At 49.0% G+C, this 21,003-nt stretch overlaps 1 protein-coding gene across 1 annotated transcript in view; it reads left to right on the top strand.

Moving 5' to 3' along the window:
• arl8ba (ADP-ribosylation factor-like 8Ba) overlaps positions 1–21,003 on the top strand; it is a 78,778-nt gene that overhangs the window by 23,354 nt on the left and 34,421 nt on the right. The window contains exons 2-3 of the mRNA XM_072472134.1: positions 13,728–13,808; positions 14,758–14,831. Of these exons, the coding sequence (XP_072328235.1) occupies positions 13,728–13,808; positions 14,758–14,831 (155 nt within the window). The remainder of the gene's footprint in view (positions 1–13,727; positions 13,809–14,757; positions 14,832–21,003) is intronic.

Genomic DNA, 21,003 nt, shown 5'->3' with positions numbered 1-21,003 from the left:
GAAGAGTAAAATGTGGATTCCTAAAGCCTGCAATATGTAATCTCGTGAGGTCCTTGAACTGCAAGATTCACACTCTTTATTCGAAGACAGTGTGGTGACTCAATTTGATCAGTTATGGTTTGTGTCTCATCAATTCCAGAGATACCTATTAATGGGTCAAGTATATTAATATCCAGGGATATTATGGCTGCTTAATTTATTATCCAAAAAATTGGGACTATCAGTTTTTAAAAAAAGCATGCTTCTTGTCTCATTGGAGACGATTGGATGTTGCAATTAATTATAAATGTAAAAGATGAGAAAAAGTTGTACTTTTTTTTCTTTAAAACCACGCGAAAACAGGATGATAAGTGATCTAAAAAATATGAAACAATACAGTGAAGTTGATAAACTGTGGGCATACTGTTTCAATCACTGGACTTCAGAATGATGTCCGTAGATATGAAATTTAATGCAAGATTTAGGACAGCAGCTGAGGACTGCGCCTTCCACGTTATGAAGCTGTGGGATTCACTCCCAGGATTAGCGGTTAAAGGAGAAATTGCATGAACATTCAGCATTAGTTTTGACTTGTGGATCAAGAGATACAAGAATAGAATGGTGTGGTAGCATGGCCCCTTTAAGGGAGCAGGCTCCACAGACCATGTGACTGGTTTGGGGCCAATCACGCAGGAGCAAGCGTCCCCTGGCCAATGGGGCGTTTTCACGGGGCCCTTGCAGCAGGACCCCGGGCAGTGTGGACCAGGGAGCTGAACTGTATAGTGTTCTGTGCCTGTTATCTAACTGCCTTTGCTTTTCACTAATAAACCCCTTTGTTCTACTGTAAGCCTCCAGTATGTGTTTCGAGCTACCATAAATGGGAAGCATGCTGAGAGAGACTTGGTCATGTGCAGAGTAGATGCTGACACAGACTGATGGCACTTAATGGCCTGCTTATATGTTGTAACTTTAATGTAATTGAGTTTTGGAGGTCCATGATTTTCATGCTCCAGTTAACTTGCACTTCTAAACCTGTGAGCCCCCGCTGCTGTAAGAACGAGGATAACAAGCATATGGGTACACCACCTGCAGTTTCCCCTATAAATGTCACACCATCCTGACTTGGAAATATATTGCCATTGCTTCATACTCACTAGATCAAAATCCAGGACACCCTACCCAACGGCACTACTACTTCAAGAAGGTGGATCACCACCTTTTCAAGGGAAGTTGAGGATGGGGTAACATATGTGCACATATGAAAGAAGAAAAAATATATCTTCAGCCCTGGATTTAAAAATATTGGGCGCGATTCTCCACTCCCGCGCCGAAGTGCCCGCGCCGTCAAGGTTCACGACGGCGCGAAGCGGCCCCGATCCCGACCGATTCAGGGCCCGAAAATGGGCTAGGATCAGGGCCGTGAGACACTCCGGGGGGGGGGGGGGGGGGCGCGCGTGTCGCGAAAGCCGCGTTGTCACCGCGCAACGCCCGAATGACGCGGTACTGCGTCATAAATGGTGCGTTCCGCGCACAGAGGACCCGGAGGAGAAGAGAGGGGATGGCTGAGCCCTGAACAGCTGCACCGAGGTTCCGGGACACTGACCTGGACACCCTGGTGGATGAGGTCGAGCAGAGAAGGGACACCCTCTGCCCAAGATGTGGGCATCGCCAGCCATCCAGCGCTGTGATGCGTGGTTGGCGTGAGGTTGGCACCGCAGTTGGTGCTGTGGGGCAGACCCCCCGGACGGGGGAGCAGTGTCGCAAGAAGCTGCACGACCTCAACCGGGCTGCCAGGATAAGCGCCATGAGGCCCCCCCCCCCCCCCCCAACCAGGAGAGAGAGTGTGGCATCGGGGGCGGTGGTGGGGGGGCATCAGGGGCAGTGGTAGGGAGGGTCGGGGGCGGTGGTGGGGGGGCATCAGGGGCGGTGGTAGGGAGGGTCGGGGGGGTTTGGGAGTGTTGGGGGGGATTGTGGCATCAGGGGCGGTGGTGGGGGGTTACAGTGCCCGACTATCTACTCGACCCACATGAGCCCCTGGAGCGAAGCCATTTACGTGCTGTCTCCTGAACCAGCAACAAAGTAGTCTATATCTGCATGCCCTGATGATACCCGCCTAATAGTGATGCTTTATCCAACCCCCCCCCCCCCACCAGGATTATACAGTTCACAACCAGCATGAGAGCATGAGAACCGGAGGGGGTTCTCCTGTCCTGCACCCCCTAACCGTTCACGAGCAGAGGGCCCTGGACCTCGCTGGGGTTCCGCCACCCGCGAGGTTGTGCCATGCCCGGTCGGAGGCGCAGAAGCAAGTGAGAACCCTGCATGTCCTCCCCACCTGCAACCCGTCATCGCCCCCCTCACACTCTGGCCACTGCACCCCCAATCCCATCCCCCCCTCACACACTGGCCACTGCACCCCCTGATCCCATCCCCCCTCACACTCTGGCCACTGCACCCCTGATCCCCTCCCCCCTCACACTGTGCACCCACCGCCACCATACACCCGGGCCACCGTGTCTAACGAACCCCGAATCTTTATGTTCCCCAGGGCCACCCGCCGAACCTTCAGGGACGTCTCGCCCAGGAAACAGCGGAACATCCGCACCTGCACCCAGGGACGCACGCCAGAGGTTGGCAGTCGGTCGGACAGGAGGGCAGACCTCAGTCTGGGACGCAGGACCGGGACGCTCCGACCACCGAGACAGACATTAGTGAGGGGCACAGGGTGGACATTCATGTTGAAGCGCACATCGCGGCCACACACCCGCTGGATCCACCTGGAGGTCAAGACGACATGGCCCGCATGGAGCTTGCGCGACCATGACGGGGACCAGTACACACCAGACTCCCTGACGGATGATGACCTCGAGCTGGCAGCACTGCTGTCTCCCACACCATTCACCATAGAGACACTCACCTCGGTTGGGCATATAAGTGATGAGGCTCCCGGGTCACTGTCTGGTGCGCACCCCACAGCCGAGCACCGGTACAGCAGGTGGAGTTTGGAGCAGCCGAGGGGCTGGACGGTTGGAGAGCAGCCCAGGCCCAGCAACCAGCTGCCATCCAGACGGTTCCTGGGTTCCTGGATGTAATTGACCCACCCGGACAACCGATGCATGTGGACACCCAGGGACTGAATAACGGGATGAGGGCCATCTTCCAGGACCTGCACACACAGTTGGAGGAGTCTATCCGCGTCCAGGAGCAGGGAGTGGTGCCGCTCATCGCAGCCACCCAGGCCGACACCGCACGGGTGGCGTCCGCGGTGGAGGCAATGGGTGAAAGGGTTTCGGCCATGGGTCAGGTTCTGCAAGGCGTTGGGCTTAACGTGCACGCGTCATCCATGGCCCAGGAGAGGGCTGCCCTCTCACAGGCAGCCATCTCACAGAGCCAACAGGACATTGCCGCCGCTCTCGGGGCCCTGGCTGAGTCTCACCATGCCATGGCCCGGTCCCAGCAAGTGATGGCACAGTCCCAGCAGTCGGTCGCGGAGAGCATTGACCGCCTTGCACACGTGATGGATGGCGTCGCGCACTCACAGGTCGAGATCGCACAGTCCTTGGCAGGAATGTGGCACTCCCTGGGCTCCGTCTCGGCGAACATTCGGACCGTGGTCGATACCACTGCAGGCCTCCAGGACTGGCAGCGCCAGGTGTCGTTGGTGCGACGGGGCATGTCTCCGAGCGCATCTCCGTCCCTCTGAGGCCCGGGGGCCACCGGGCTCCCCGAGGGAGGAGGAGGTTCTGGGGCCCGTCCCGGTAGCTCCATCAAGGGACGTCCCGGTACACTCGGCCTCCCCCCGTTCCGTCCCTGGCACACCTGGTGGGGAGCGGGCAGGTAAGGGTGGCACCACGCCATCCAGCACGCCCGCCAAGCAGCCTAGCCCATCGAAACCGGGCCTCCCCAGGAAACGTGTGCCGACGGGGAGCCATGTCGAAGGGCGTGATTCTCAGCAGTCCGCCTCCACTCCTGCTGTACCATCTGGGAACAGACCTAGACGTAGTGGTAGGGCTCGTAAGGCAAAGACGTTAGGCACGCAAGAAGTTGGAACGGGTGCAGGGCACAGTCTAGTTGTAGTGGGTAGGGCACCTATGTTAACCACACGAATAAACTCACTGTTGAATTTGACTTGTAAGACTGTGTGCTATGTCCGGTGCCAGGGGGCTCGTGAGGGTGCCTGATTGGCGTAGTGGTATACGAGCCGTTCAAGGTCTGTTCCGGATGTGCTGACCCTTTCTCCCCTGCCTCCCATAATCGGACACCGTTGTCCTCGGTACACCGACGCCAGCCAACCCACGGGCATGTGGTGAAATATCCGTCACGAAGGCTGTGACCACCGGAGTGCATGGTTCAGCTATAGCCATGAGTCAAACCTCGGCTGGCGAATCTGAGCGCACAGCTCATCGCAGAGCGGGCTGTCATCATTCAACATGGCACTGTTCACATCCGCTTACCCAATCATCAATGTTGTGCAATCCCGTAGTGCCGCAGTGGTAAGGTGATGTGGATTTGGTGCCGTGAACGGGGGGCAGGGGGACTCCTCCACCAGGTCATCTCCCCTCTGCATGGCAATGTTGTGCAACGCACAGCAGACCACAACCATGCGACCGACCCTGTCGGGTTGGTACTGCAGGGCCCCTTCTGATCGGTCCAGGCATCTGAAGCGCATCTTCAGCCCGAAGCACTGCTCCACCACACCCCTGGTTGCTGCATGTGCCTCGTTGTATAGGCTCTCCGCGTTGCTGTGAGGCCTCCGTATTGGCGTCAGCAGCCATGACCTCAATGCCCTTGTCGCCCAGCAACCAGCCCCATAGCCGGGGGGGGGGGGGGGGGGCATCCATTGAACATTGCGGGGATGAACGACTGTGCTAGAATGTAGGCGTCATGCACACTGCCGGGGTACTTTGCGCACACGTGCATGATCTTCATGTGGGGGTCGCACACCACCTGAATGTTCATGGAGTATGCGCCCTTTCTGTTCATGAACACTTCCCTGTTGTCTGCAGGTGGGCACATGGGGACGTGCACACCATCGATGACACCCTGGACCATCGGTATCCCGGCCACCTTGGCGAATCCACGTGCCCGTGCTTCCTGCTGTGCTCGGTCCTCAGGGAATTGAATGTACCTGTCTGCGATGGCGCACAAGGCGTCGGTGACGACCCTGATGCACCTGTGGACCGATGCCAGTGATGTGCCGGATAGGTCCCCGCTCGGCGCCTGGAAGGAACCGGTCGCATAAAAGTTTAGGGCCACCGTCCCCTTGACGGAGACTGGTATCGCGTGTCCTCCTCCCATTCCACGTGGTGCGAGGTGTGACACGAGCTGGCATATATGTGCGACCATCTCCCTGCTGAACCGTAGTCGTCTCCTGCATGTGATGTCGGTTAGGGCCTCGAACGACATTCTGTCACGGTACACCCTTGGCCTTGCTGGATGCCTGTGGCACCCTGGCACCACCAACAGTGGATCCTCCTGCTGCTCTTCTCCCCCCTCTCTTTCCCCCCCCCCCCCCCCCCCCCCCCCCCCCAAGCACTTCCTCTGCATTCCTCGCCGTCTGGCGGTCAATGTTCCCCTCGGCATCCCCCTGTACATTCGGGTCCTGAGCGCTTGCGGCCTGCGTGTCGATGACGGGCCACTCCGCGGCCATCCCCTCTGCTGCACCGGCAACCGCTGCATCTGCAGCCACTGGGCCGTCTGACTCTACGCTGCCGGATGGCAAACTCCAGAGCTGCGGCTCCAACCACGGCAGTAAACATCACTGTCTGGTTGGCATACATGGTGACCTGCAGGAGGGTGGTGGGGGGCAGAGAAACGACATGTTACACCAAGGTTCTTCCACACGTCGCCAGCGGGTTGCATGGGATCCCTGTGTGTCCCGGTGGCCTGGTCGCGCTGCAGAGACGCAGCCAGCCTAACACCTGGTCATTGTCTGCGCCCAACGGTCAGTTCACACCGTACTGCTCACCAGTGTGCCACTCGCCTGTGCCCATCAGCCACACTCAACCGGCGGCCGTGTCCTCGTCACCGTCCTGCCATATCAGGGCGGCTGACATGTGGCATCCGTGGATGGACAATACCATCCACACTCTCCTCACCCACCTGCACGCCGCACCCTCATATCTCTTTCCCCCCCCCCAACCTGCACATTCTCCCTCATCCCCCCTCCCACCTGCACACCCTCCCTCATCAACCCCTCTCACCTGCACACCCTCCCTCATCCCCCCCCCCTCACCTGCACACTCTCCCTCACTCCCGTCTCCCACCTGCACACTCTCCCTCCCACCTGCACACACTCCCTCACCCCTCCCACCTGCACACTCTCCCTCACCCCCCCCCCCCCCCCACCTGCACACTCTTCCACCCCCCCCCCCCCCCCCCCCCACCTGCACACTCTTCCACCTCCGCCCCCCCCCCCCTTTGGCCGCAGCCTTCTCGGGTGAGCCGACCCGGTCTCCAGGAGCTGCGGAACAGTCCGCTCACCACCTCCCTGCTCAGCGTCAGCCAGCACGACTGGCTGACGACTTTAAAAAGCAGGTGTGAATGGCGACGGTGTGAACTGGGGTCACGCCGTCGGGACTTCGGCCCATCCGGCCCTGAGAATAGCAGGGGTGCCGGAGAATTGACATTTTGGGTGTCTTGGGCGATTCTCCGGCCTGCGCAGCGCGGAACTCGATGGGGCCGTTCTCGCCGCTTGGGAGAATCGCGGGAGGGTGTTGGACCGACGTTGCGGGAAAATTTGGCGGCCCAGGCGTTTCTCCCAACCGGCGCAGGAGTGGAGAATCGCGCCCATTGTGTTTGTAAATTATAAGTATGCCACATTCTGAAATTTGATCCTGGACTTGGTAGAATTGCATGTCAGGTTTGAGGTGTTGGCAGGCCACAGGAAATCACTTTTTCAGTCGGAATTTAAGAATTGGGCTCAGATAGAAACATTGCTGCATTCGTTAATCTACAGTCTTGTTCGGCAAAAGCTCAAAAACTAGGATAAAGGGTGGTTCACTTGTTCTAAGTGATTTATTGGGTATTTGTTCTGCATGTTTAAAAATTCCTCTGCACTTAAATGAAAATATCAAAATTCTTAAGTGTATTGAGGCTTTCAACAATTTTTCGAGGGGGGTTAAAGATACAGTTTTGTAATCTACTGTGCCTTGGACATTCTTAGCCAACCTAGTTGATGAAAGATTCTAACATCACTGATGCATTTTTATTATGGTGTTGACTGAGAAAAATGTTATTTCATCATGTGTTGAGTCCCAACGACTACCTACCCTTTTAGAACCATCTTTTTCATGTCACTGCGCATGTATCACACACTACCCAAGACTTGCATTTATATATTGTCTTACACAATGTAAGAATATTTCAAAGTGCTTTCTAGCCAATGAAATACTTTTGAAATATAGAGTATAACCATAGAATACCTACAGTGCCGAAAGAGGCAATTCGACCCATTGTGTGCCCTGCCCTATTCTCGTAACCCCACCTAACCGTTGGACACCAAGGGGCAATTTTGAATTGCCAATCCAGCTAACCTACACATCTTTAGACTGGGAGGAAATCCACGCAGATTCTGGGAGAATGTGCACACTCCTCCCACAGTCAGAATCCAACGTGGGTCCCTGATGCTCTGAGGCAGTGCTAAGCACTCTGCTGCCTCCATATGATGTAGGAAGCATGGCAGCCAATGCATGCATGGCAAGACCCCATAGCTATAAAATAACGACTGGATAGTGTTTTTTAATGTTGGTTGCAGGATAGATACTGACTGGGATACTGGGAGTAAAGTTCCCAACACTTCAAGGCCCTATGTTCGATTTCCGGATTGGATCACTCTCTGTGCCGGGTCTGCATGTTGTCCCTGTGTCTGAGTGGGTTTCCTCCGGGTGCTCCGGTTTCCTCCCACAAATTATCTAACAGCACGTCCGAAAGATGGAATGTGTGACAGGGCTTTTCACAATAACTTCATTGCAGTGTTAATGTAAGCTGACTTGTGACAATAAAGGTTGTTATTATTTATGTCCAGTTCAGAGAGCAAACAGGGCTTCCCTTTGCGTGGACCAGTTTAGCTCAGTGGGCCAGACAGCTGATTTGGCATGGAGAACAAGGCCAGCAGCGTGGGTTCAATTCCTGAGGTTATTCATGAAGGGCCCGCCTTCTCAACTGGGCCCCTTGCCTGGGGTGTGGTGATCCTCAGGTTAAACCACCACCAGTCAGCTGTCCCCCCTCAAAGGGGAAAGCAGCCTATGGTCATCTGGGAATGTGGTGACTTTACCTTACCTTTACTTCAGTAAAGTATTTGGTGTCTTTCTTCAGCTTAATTGATCTAGTATATGAAGAGCCTCGTAAATGCCAGTGGTGAGAATGGCCTTTTTCTATATTTCCTACTCTCACTCCTCCCCCACTGGGTGTCTTGTGTGTTTGTGGGTGATGAGTCACTTCTGTCCACTTAGTTTCTGGTGTCTGGTTACAGATGCTTAGTTGAAGGTTGTTTTTTGTATTGAAGGCATATATCCTGAGAGCCTTAATAAAATCACAAAGTAGTTAGAAGTAATAAGTAGTTAATTAAATATTTAGAAGGCAAAGGATTTTTTAATCCTAGGTTAGTTTGATTTACAGTCTCTAACTGGACAGTAGATTTACTCATGGAATGATGTGGCACAGGAGGCCATTTGACCCATTGTCTGTACTCTTTGGAAAAGCTATCCAATTAGTCTGTGACACCTCTGCTCTTTCTACAGTGTGGCAAATTTTGGCTTTTCAAGTATTTGTTGAATTCTACATCCACTCTTCCAGGCGTTGCAGACTATCGTGACTTGCTAATTTTTCCTTTGGTTCCTTTACAATTCTGTCCAGTGGAGTGTATCTTATTTACTGTATCAAAAGTGTTGGTGATTTTGAGCATGTCTTTCCTCGACCTCCCCGTAACTTTGTTCATTTTAACAGAAAACCCAGTTCCTTTAACCCCTCCTGTAACTAAAGTCTTTCATCCTTGGTATTATCCTGGTTACTCTCCTGTGACCTTTACCTTAATTTGTGTGCGTCCAGTGCTCAGAAATGGCCATACCACTCCAACTGGTGCCTCCCACTCCCCTGCTGCAACCGTTGGGAAGATTTATTTAACTTGGTTCTGATGACAGCTATGCCCAGAAAATTAACCTGTCCTTTCTTTCTCTGTGGGTATTGGCACACTTTGAGCATATTCCCTTGGATGCTCTTCTGTTATCAATGTTAAGTTATTGTGGAGTAGAAATTGTTTGATTTGTTGATTGAAGTGCTCCAGATTAATCTTTTACCAATGATACTATGTGTTCGCTGCTGCAAAGGCAAGGATGAAAGGTGTATTAATGATGCACCGATGCCTCCAGATTAGTCTGAGACGCCAGTATTCCAGTCACAAGATCCACTACTCACTTCCAGTTAAATCATCGTCAGCTGACGGTCTTGTGCTTGTTATGATTTATGCCATTCTACTGCTAACACTCTTCTGAAAATGATATACCTCTTAACTGTGCATGACTGATACACCATTTTAAAAGAATTGCATAGATTTTTTAAAAAAATCTCTTCAGATGTTTCAATATTCAGAATGTAATGTTAGATTATTCACTTACCAATGCAATGCTACCTTAGGGGTTTTCCATTTCACTAAAGCTGTTTGCACCATAATCTTCAGAGTGTAAATCTATTTTGGCTTGCCCTTTCCATTCTAATCTGAAAATTTTGCTCAATATGCGCAATACTGCTGTGCAAAATTGTTGCATAATAAGCAGAACTTGTTGCATTGTAACTTGCTGTGTGAACTGAACATTGTGCTTAACCATTTCCTTTAAAACAGCAGCGGCACTGTAGATAGAGCTTCATGCAATGCTTTGCAGCGGCGTTGCTATGGAGTCGGCTGAAGTTGTCCCGATAACCTCGAGTGGTAGAGGTAGGAGGCATAGTATTCCATAATGTTTAGTCTGAAGTCGTGACTGAAGACATCGATCATGCATCATGTGCACCCAAATCCACAACTGCCAGATTAAATGGTGTGGAGATGGGAACTGTTTGGTATTTTGAAGGAGTTAAATGGGTATGCTTTAGTCTGTCGTCAGAACTCATCATCACTTCCCACTAGCATGAGGAAGAGAAAGGCTGGTTACCAACTTGGATTAATTTTTTGCATCACCATTACAAACTACAATTGAAAAGATATGCAGATGTTTTTTAAAAAAGGGAAATTGACTACACATAATAGGTATATGCCCTATGTAGGAAACGTGATGTGGCCCACAACATAAACAAAACGGAACTTAGTATTCTAAAGATAAATATTTCACTGCCAAATCGAGATTTCATAAAGTAGCCTGTTCAACAACCAAATTTAATAAACATTTGAGCATGCAGTCTGCCCATGGGATTTGGAATTAAACAACTTTACACTATTCTATTTTATGAAAAGCCAAGTTCAAGTCTCTGACAATTTACAACCGAGATATATTGGGCCCTAACTCCGAAGGACTGCTTATGCAGTTGGATTGCCTCTCTGCTTGAAAGTTCTTATTTGGAACTCCAAGTGACCCTATCTCGGCTGACCTTCCAACTTAGGCCAGTAAGTTCTGGGAGCAAGTGCCCAAGTGTCGAGGGGTTGTAGAGCTAAAGATAAGTAGGCCATGTCTCCTGTTTTCACAGCGCTAGCTGTCATAAACTAGGTAAGTACAAAGGTCCAACCAGGTGCGTGTGCATATATGGCGGTGGGCAGAGCCCCTGGGTCCATACTAGGCTTTAATTCTTCTAACATTTTCTGGGTAGCTATTTTTGCAACACAGTTCGAGCCATCTGAAGTTTGCAATTTAAATTATATTATTGGATGGTTCCCAGTGCAGGGCAATTGCCTATCAGGAGTTTGCACTTCCTGGACAACTGCCGTGCAAACCTTACCTGGGAATTTCCCAGGGATTCCCCACTGCATCTGTGGGATGACATGCCCCCATCACCCTCAGTACACTGCTCTGGATCTCCGAAGCTACAGTCTTATATATTGGGAAAGGTTGAGCACATTGGCCCTATATTCACTGGAAATGGGAGGTGGTCCTGTTGAAAAGACTTAAGGGGGCTTAACAGGGTAGATGCCAGCGGCTAAATTACCTTGTGGGGAAATCTAGAACTAGGGGACACATTATCAAAATGTGTCTTCCATTAAACGCAGATTAGGAGAAATTTCTTATTGAAGATATTCAAGGCTGAGTTACACAGATTTTTGATTGACAAAGCAGTCAAAGGTTATGAGGAGTGGAGTCAAGGCTACATTTAGATCAGACGTCTTACTGAAGAGTGGAGCAGACTCGAGAGGCCGAATGGCCTACGCCCTGTTCCAATTTATGGTCTTGTGATCTAAATGTTAACCATGCCTGGACAGTTAAGTGTCTTGCACTATTTACACACGTTTTTGACTTGTACTTATTCCCAGTTTGTTGTACCAAGATGACCCAAATGTACCTTCCACACAACTACCAAACACCCAGCTCCAATACAGAAGGAAGTAGCAGTCGCAAGTCATTTACAAGCAATGGAATCTCCTTAAATATGCTGGATAGACTGTTCTGGAAAACCGTTACTTTTCAGTGCATGAATGAAATGCTAACTTGTTATCGAAAACAAAAACCTGACTGTTTAATGTAATATTTAGAAAACTACAAAGCAGCATTGTATCTAAACTACTTGTATGCATTTAATATTAAAGTCATTTGTGACTTCACTGGATATCAATTTGGTTCACGGGAAACATGCAGCACTATATTGGTACACAGTTGGGTGACATGCCATGACGTTATAACAACAATGTGGGAAACACCACTGTCCCACCAGTTTGCAACAGGCCCCAACTTGTGCAAATTGGCCCATCACGTATTGCAAAGTAGAGAACCCATCAGATAAACTGGCACTGGGAGTTTTCATGGAAGTCTGCACACTTTTGCAGCCATATTTCCCCTTCTCCCCCTCCCAAAAATGAAGTGAATCACCTGAAGTGCATGATTTTATGCCAAAGCAATAAACAAAAACTTTTTTATGTAACTCATCAATCAAAATGCCACTGCCTGAGCTGGATGCAATGAAACTCCTTTCTTGTTCCAAAGAGTTACACCTGAGAATGATCTAACAAGTTCAATTACCCAAGCATTGGATTTTGACCTTCGCTTGCTTCAGGGAGGCTCTCAACCCCTTGTTTCTTGTCTATGTCAGAGGTCCTGGAAGGCCTGTTCTGGTCACCTATCAACTCTGATGTCCAGTGTTTTTCATGACACTAGTGATTAATTGTAATTATTGCAAAAGCGGTTTTATCTAATGTTAGATTTACTGTTGACATTGATGCATGGTGTAATTTGCAGCAATAAAAATGACAACTTATGGTTATCATCTCCTAGAAAGAGTCAAATTATTTTGCCAGCTCTTCAAAACCAAGCAAATTGCTATTTAAAAAAAAATAAAATGCTCTACTCCGATTAACATTTTAAATAGGCCTGGATGGGGCTGGATTACTTTGAAAAAATATCCCCCCACTTGGTCATAGAATCAAAGAATTTACAGTGCAGAAGGAGGACATTTGGCCCATTGGGTCCACACTGGACCTTGGAAAGTAGGCTTACATTAACACTACAATGACGTTATTGTGAAAATCCCCAACTCACCACACTCTGGCGCCTGTTCCGGTACACTATGGGAGAATTCAGAATGTCCAATTCACCTAACAGCACGTCTCTTTCGGGACTTGTGGGAAGAAACCGGGGCACCCGGAGGAAACCCACACAGACACGGGAAGAACGTGCAGACTCCGGACACAGACAGTGACCCAAGCCAGGAATCGAACCCGGGACACTGACTCTGTGAAGCAACATGCTAACCACTGTGCTACCGTGCTGTGAATATTGAACTTGGGGCATAACATTTCTGGACTTTTTCCCCCCACAACTACTTGATTTCCTTTTTGTCAATTAGGTCATCTTCTAAAGGGATAGTGCTCTATAAAATCTATGGAAGTCTAAAGTCAGGAACTTCTCAACCTGGCTGCCTCTTTTTTTTAAAAATCGCAACCATCTCATAACCCAGCACTTTGATCAAGTTTTTTTTCTACATTTCTTGTGCATCTTAGTTATTTTTCCCCTGCCACACTAAAGGGTCTTGACATATTTGTACAATAAAGGCCCTATATAGATTCAGCCTGAGCTATTTCTCTTTGGTGATACTGAAAGTGTACTTTTGTTTTAGAGATTAGTGAGCACTAATGTTAGGGGGCAATGGGAGGGTGGCTTGGCCAGAGCTTAATGTGAGGTGGCCATGTCGCTGGTGAATGTATTTGTGACTGTTTGGTAATTCCTAATATATACATAGCTATAAAAGATTTGTTTACATTTGATTTGTGTTTGCACCTATTTTGTGCCAAAAATGGGTATCCACATTGAGAATGCTTGGGGTTCACTGCACTTGGGAAATCATTCTGGGTCCTGCAGCTATAAGTTTTGGGAAACCCTGTTATAATCAATTGCCTAGTCCTTCATTGCAATGCTATTAGTGTGAACTTGCTGTGTGCATATTGGCTGCTCCATTTAGAACATTCAGTATGATTCAAAGTACCTATTATTTTGGAAGACTTTGGAACATCCTGGGGATATGACAATTTCTAGTATTATTTAAGAGGTGAGAGGTACCAAAGTTTCATGAACTTTTATCAATATGGAATCAATTTTATTTTTTCCTTTAACTTCTAGTGTGGTCAGTTCAGCGAAGATATGATTCCAACTGTTGGCTTCAACATGAGAAAGGTCACTAAAGGCAATGTAACAATAAAGGTATGTAACGAAACTGCAATCATGTATAATCTATGCTGTTCTTTGATCTGATTTATCAACACTTTATACTTAGGACAGTCATTTGAGTGTTTAACACTGTTTGCCTATATGACTTACTAGTTCTAAAGGAATTCATTAGTCTGTGAGATATTGCAGCATACTCTCCTATTGAATGAGAATCAATTTTGTAAACCAGCCTTTGTGGTATTCTGTCAAGTTTTCTTCAATCTTATATAGACAACATCCATTCATCCACTCTCCATAGAAAGATTCAATTCGATTAATCAAAGATGTGTCTTTACAAATCCGTGCTGGCTTTACAAATCCATGCTGGCTCTCCCTAATTAACTCCAACCTCTGCCTGTTGATTCCACCCCCCCCCCCCGATTATTTTTGATGGCGCCCCTTGAATGTTGGAGCTCCACTCATCTAGGCAAGTGAGTATTCCATCACACTCCTGTGCATTGGTGGTGGAAACGCTTTGGAATTCAATCCCTGGGACTACTGTTACCTCTTCGACTAGATGTCTTTGACTACAATTCCCAGGATGATTCATCTGAGGTGGTGGTCTGCTCTCTTTTTATTTGTTCATGGAATGTGGGTTTTGCAGGCTATGCCACCATTATTTGCCCATCCCTAATTACCTTTGAGGGGACTGTGAAGAGTCAACTACATAGGCCAGACCAGGTAAGGCTGGTAGATTTCCTTCCCTCAAGGACATTAGTGAACCAGATGGGTTTTTACGACAATTGACACTGGTTTTGTGGTCATCATTAGACTTTTTATTCATGCTTCAGGCAGGATGTGTTTGCTTGCTAATAGAGTAGTTCAGAACTTAGTACGCTCTCTATTATCGAGATTGAACACTGCTATGATGGTGCATTAATTTAGTTGTGCACGGGAACTTTTAAGTATGTTATATATAATTGCCGTTTAATTTTTCTTAAAGATCTGGGACATTGGTGGACAGCCAAGGTTTCGAAGTATGTGGGAACGTTATTGTAGAGGAGTTAATGCTGTTGTGTAAGTATATCTTGCAGTTTATGCCTCATTCGTACTTCAAAGCACAGTTAAATAAATTTTGAGTTGTGATGGTGCATTCTTCCTATCAGGGAGCTGATCAGGTGCAAGGCATTGAGCATACTGACTTTTTAACTGGCGGTTGTTTCCTCAAATCCCGTACCTCTTCCTTCCCCACCTGAAGAAAACCGGTTCATTTGCACAATCTCGTGGGTACCCGTAAATTAATTTTTGATGTCCGTAGTTAAATATGACCTTGCTCACCAATTGATAATTTCAGAAGGAGCCCTGACTGACTAGACCCGAGCTTCTCTGTGCCACAGAGTGCTTGATATACCTACTGCACTCGAGCTAATTTCATCCCCATGAACAACAAATCAGTGACTTGAAACATTGAGTAGAATTCCCCCAAGACCAACCCGAGTAATTTAATGGTGGGCACGGTGGGACGAGATGGCAGGAGGGCCAGAAAATCAGTTGCACACCAATGTGAATTTACAGAAGGATCTTCCACTGGTGCCTGCCATGGTGAGTTGGAAAACCCGCCAGTGGCAGCGTGAACCCTATTTGCTTCCTGTCAATGGGTTGTAGATGAAGGCTAAACTCCACTCCAGGTTCTCCATGACGGGGTCAGGAAAGCATGCTGGGATCAAACACGTTCCGAACAACGTGGCAGGCAGATGTCGGGGACTCACCTGATCAGTGCCTGGGGCAACCTTTGGAGTTTGGGATGGAGGCATCCCACAACCCTGGTACACCACAGCAGTAGGTTGGGGGAGCGTCTGCAGGTGAACTTTCCAAATCAAGTGTCCTGAAGGGGTTCAACATCCAGCCACAATATTCCTGGAGGTCTAGCTTCGTTCTCCAGAGCTCCATTTTCGGATCTGAGTGCTCCCTGAGATCGATCTTCATTTTCACCAAGTCCACTTTCTTCTAATTCTGGAGTCAGAGCTGTTGGCACCTTTTCAAATGGCATCTGGACATTGAGGTGTGTTATGTGCCACTGAATATGGTGTGAAACATTGGGGTGCATCATTAATAAGGTTGGGGCAGAAGATTTGACATGTTTTCTTGCCGGCTGCTGTAGTGGGAAACACTCCCATGTTCCTGCACCGCCACAGCAGTTGGTCTTAATGGCAGAATTCCACCCATTACCTGTTTCTTACTCCATGGGTACTGTATGGCCAGTTGAATAGTTTCAGCATTTTCTATTTTTGTTTAACATGCAAGTCAAATTTATCATTATTGACAATATGTACACAGATGTTTCTACTATGATGCTCATGAGGGCGAAATTCATTCCATTCTGAATCGGAACAGAGTTAAACAGGGTAATCCTGTCTCCTGTACGCTTTATTACTATCGATACACTTTAGAGGAGAAAGGTGTAGGTGTTGGGCTAAAGGACATTACAACGTGGGTCACTGCCATTTGCTGATCACAAATTTTTAGTACATAATTCAAATGTGGGTATGGCAACAAATGTGAACAGTGCCAAGTAGGCCCGGCCAACCACACCCACATGTTCTGGGCAAGCCCCAGACTTGTCGGGTTCTGGACAGCCACCTTTGAAGCAATGTCCAAGGTTGTGGGGGTGAGGGTGGTGCCAAGCCCAAGTGGGCAGTCTTCAGGGTATCATGGGGAAGTGGACCGATGCCCTAGCCGTCACTTCCCTAATCGCATGCAGAAGAATCCTGCTCGACTGGCGATCAGCACCACCCAAAGCTGCAAATTGCTCGGCTGACCTGTCGGAATTTCTCCACTTGGAGAAAATCAAATTCACCATCTGGGGGTCGGAGGAGGGCTTCCACAAGACAGAAAGCCATTCACCAAATTGGCTTCACCAGGACCTGTTTGAAGCCAATAGAAATAGGGAGGGGGGGGGGGGGGGGGGGGGGGCGGAGGAGGGGGGGGGGGGGGGGGGGGAGAAGAGAGAAAAGAACACGACCACAATGACAGGGTCAAGGTCAAAATGGGGGCCAGCCAAGGCCGAACCGCCCAGTACGGAGAGACCCCCCCCCCCCCCCCCCCCCCCCCCCCCCCCCCCCCCCCCCCCATACTAATGGAACCAGACACAGGGACAGCCCTTCCTGGAGCCGGCACAAGACAACAGGTAAACCCCTACCAACATGGAAAATAGACCAAGGTGCCAAGGGAACACCTATCTGTTGATCCTCAAACATTTGCAAAAAAAACAGCCCTGAAATAAACATCACAAAAAACAGATTTCCAGAATGGGCAGAACCCAGAACAGAAGTTACCAATAATTTTATTAAGCTGGCAGAACCTTGTGTTGATGGATGAACTGATATTTTATAATTTAATTATTTCCTATGACTTGCATACAGCTTTACGGATTAATAATTGGTCCTGAATTTTTCAGTTGATAGAACTTTAAAAAAAAACAACAAAAAAAAACATTTTTTAAAAATTCATTCATGGGATGTTGGGACTGCTGGTTGGGACAGTGCGTGCTGCTGGTTGGGACAGTGCGTGCTGCTGGTTGGGACAGTGCGTGCTGCTGGTTGGGACAGCGCGTGCTGCTGGTTGGGACAGCGCGTGCTGCTGGTTGGGACAGCGCGTGCTGTTGGTTGGGACAGCGCGTGCTGCCCATCGATAATTGCTCTTCAGCTGAGTGGCTTTCCAGTCCATTTCAGAGGACATTTAACAGTTAACCACATGGCTGTGTCTGGAGTCACTTGTAGGCCTGACCAGGTAAGGATGGCAATTTTCCTTCATTGAAGGGCATATTTGACAATGGTTTCATGGTCATCATTAGACTTTTAATTCCAGATACTTCTACTGGATTCAAATCTTGCCATGGGATTCAAACCTGAGTCCACAGAACCCACTGCAATCCCACCGACAAATAGGTACTCCCAAAGTGCTGTTCGGGAAGGAGTTCCAGAAACTTGACCCAGCAACAGTGAAGAAACAGCAATATTATTTCCAATCAGGATGAGGTGTGACTTGGAGGGGGACGTCCAGGTGGTGGGGTTCCCGAGCACCCGCTACTTTAGATGGTAGCAGTCGTGGGTTTGGAAGGTGTTGCCTAAGGAGCCTTGGTGAGTTCTGCAGTGCATCTTGTAGATGGTGTACACTGCTGTTTCTGTTCGTTGGTGATGGAGGGATTGAATGGTTGTGGAATGGGTGCCAATCAAGCGGTCTGCATTGTCCTGGATAGTGTTTTAAACTTGCTGGAGCTGCACTCATCCAGGCATGTGGTGAGTATTCCGTCACACTCCTGACTTATGCCTTGTATATAATGGACAATTTTTGGGGAGTCGGGAGCAAATTGTTTGTCACCGGGTTCCTCGTCTCTGACCTCCTCTTGTATCCACAGGGGATTCAGCAATAATAATGCCATTGAATGATGGTTAGATCCTCTATTGGGCATGGCCTGGCACTTGTATGTCACAAATATTACTTGCCATTTTTCAGCTCCAGCCTGGATATTGTCCAGGTGATGGGCGTCATTCTCCGACCCCCCCGCCGGGTCGGAGAATCGCCGGGGGCTGGCGTGAATCCCGCCCCCGCCGGTTGCCGAAGTCTCTGGCACCGGATATTTGGCAGGGGCGGGAACGGGCTGCGCCGGTTGGCGGGCCCCCCCGCTGGATTCTCCGGGGTCCTGGGGGGGGGGGGCGCAGGGCGATCTGGCCCCGGGGGGTGCCCCCACGGTGGCCTGGCCCGCGATCGGGACCCACCGATCCGTGGGCGGGCCTATGCCGTGGGGACACTCTTTCCCTTCCGCCTCCGCCACGGTCTCCACCATGGCGGAGGCGGAAGAGACTCCCTCCACTGCGCATGCGTGGGAAACTGTCAGCGGCCGCTGACGCTCCCGCGCATGCGTCGCCCCGAGATGTCATTTCCGCGCCAGCTGGCGGGGCGGAAATTCCTCCGGCGTCGGCCTAGCCCCTCAATGTTGGGGCTCGGCCCCCAAAGATGCGGAGCATTCCGCACCTTTGGGGCGGCGTGATGCCCGTCTGATTGGCGCCGTTTTGGGCGCCAGTCGGCGGACATCGCGCCGTTTCCGGAGAATTTCGCCCCTTGTTGCATTTGGTCATGGACTGCTTCGGCATCTGAGGAGTCACGAATTGTGCTGAACATTGTGCAGTTATCAGTGACCAATTTCTGACCTTATGACGGAAGGAAGGTCATTGCTGCAATTGAAAATGGTTGGGCTGAGGACTCGCCTAATGACTTTTGTTGACACGTGACCTTAACATTCAAGCTACATCAGGACTTTATCTTGTCTTTAATTGAGGAAATGTATTGGAGAAATTTGCTTATCCAGCAAATGCCATTTATGAAGTTGCCATCTTGCATTTCAATGAATGCGTGTCCACAACAGTGGTAGAATGTCATTCTTGGAAAACCAATGTACAAACCTGCACAGTTACTTGAACCTACTCCTGCTCAACCCATACTTAACACCAAAGTTATTGAATATCATTTGGGAAATATCTTTACTGAAAATTCAGATTTTTTTACCAAGTCCATTGTCTTCATGGAGACATCAGGCACTGGACCTGGTAGAATTCTTCGAAATCAACATTAATCAACTTTAAATAGATAGGATAAATAAAGTACTTTGAGATGGTGATGGTTATTTTTTTCTCCACCAGTTTATTTCCTATTGTTTCTTTACTCTTAAGTAATGGCATGTTTATGGAATGAGCTGTTAAGTGTTAATGACTTACCATTATCTTGGCCAAATGATCGATCCAGATGAACAGTTAATGTGGTCCCACTGTTTAAGATGGGTTGTAGAGATACGCCAGGGAGCTACAGACCCGTGAGTCTCATCAGTGGTAGGGAAACTACTGGAGAAGATTCTGAAGGAGAGAATCTATCTCTACTTGGAGAGGCAAGGTTTGATCAGAGATAGTCAGCATGGCTTTGTCAAAGGGAGGCCTTGTGTAACAAATTTGATTGAAATTTTTGAGCATGTGACCAGGTGTGTAGATGAGGGTAGTGTAGTTGATGTAGATTACATGGATTTCAGCAAAGCCTTTGACAAGGTCCCACATTGGAGACTTGTAAAGAAGCCAAATGCACGTGGGATACACGTTAACTTGATAAGGTGGATTGAAAATTGGCTTAGCTGTAGGAGACAGAGGATAATGACAGACGGCTGCTTTAGTGACTGGAAGCCAGTGTCCAGTGGTGTACCACGGATCTGTGCTGGGTCCCCTGTTATGTCATTATACAACATAGATGACTGTGAGGGGTAGGATCCGTAAGTTTGTGGATGACACAAAAATTGGCCGAGTGGTTAACACTCAGGTTGAGTGTGTTGGGTTATTAGAGGATATAGACTGGATTGGCAGAAAAGTAGCGGATGGATTTCACCCTTTAGAGTGAGGTGATACACTTTGAAAGGAGTAATTTGACAAGCAAGTGTTCAGTGTATGGCCTGACACTGGGAACAATGGGGCCGTGGCGTGTTTGTCCATAGATCTCTGAAGGCAGAAGGGCAGGTTAATAGGGTGGTGAAAAAGGCATATGGGACACTTGCCTTTATCAGTCTTGGCATAGATTACAAAAGCAGAGAAGTCATGCAAGGGTTTTATAGAACTTCGGTGAGGCAACAGCTGGAGTACTACGCAATTCTGGTGGTCAAATTATACGAAGGAAGTGATTGCACTGGAGGCGATTCACCAGGATATTGCCCGGGATGGAATATTTAAGTTATGAAGATAGGTTGGATAGGCTTGGGTTGTTTTCGCTGGGGCTGAGAAGATTGAACGGCAACCTGGTCGAGTTGTACAAGATTGAGGGGTCAGCTACGAGGGGACACAAATTCAAGGCAAAGGGTTTAGGGAGGATTTGAGAAAAAGATTTTTTTACTCCGATTTGGTGACGGTCTAGAATGCACTACATGGGAGGGTGGTAGAGGTGGGTTGCCTCGCATCCTTTAAAAAGTATCTGGATGAGCACTTGGCACATCATAACATTTAAGGCTATGGGCCAAGCGCTGGCAAATGGGATTAGGTAGGCAGGTCAGGTGACTTACATGCATCGGTGTAGACCCGATGGACCAAAGGGCCTATTCAGCATTGTATTATACTGTGATTCAGTGGTGAACTTGGACAATGGCTCACTGCAAAGTTCTGGAATTGAACCAGAAGCCTTTCTGACATCAGTTTGTTGTCAACAATGCCACTGGTTTACT

The sequence above is a fragment of the Scyliorhinus torazame genome, chromosome 13 (genome assembly GCF_047496885.1).
Source record: "Scyliorhinus torazame isolate Kashiwa2021f chromosome 13, sScyTor2.1, whole genome shotgun sequence".
NCBI classification, from domain to species: Eukaryota; Metazoa; Chordata; class Chondrichthyes; order Carcharhiniformes; family Scyliorhinidae; genus Scyliorhinus; species Scyliorhinus torazame.
Note: the sequence above shows the minus strand (reverse complement) of the source record. Positions and strands in the feature narration are given on the sequence as shown.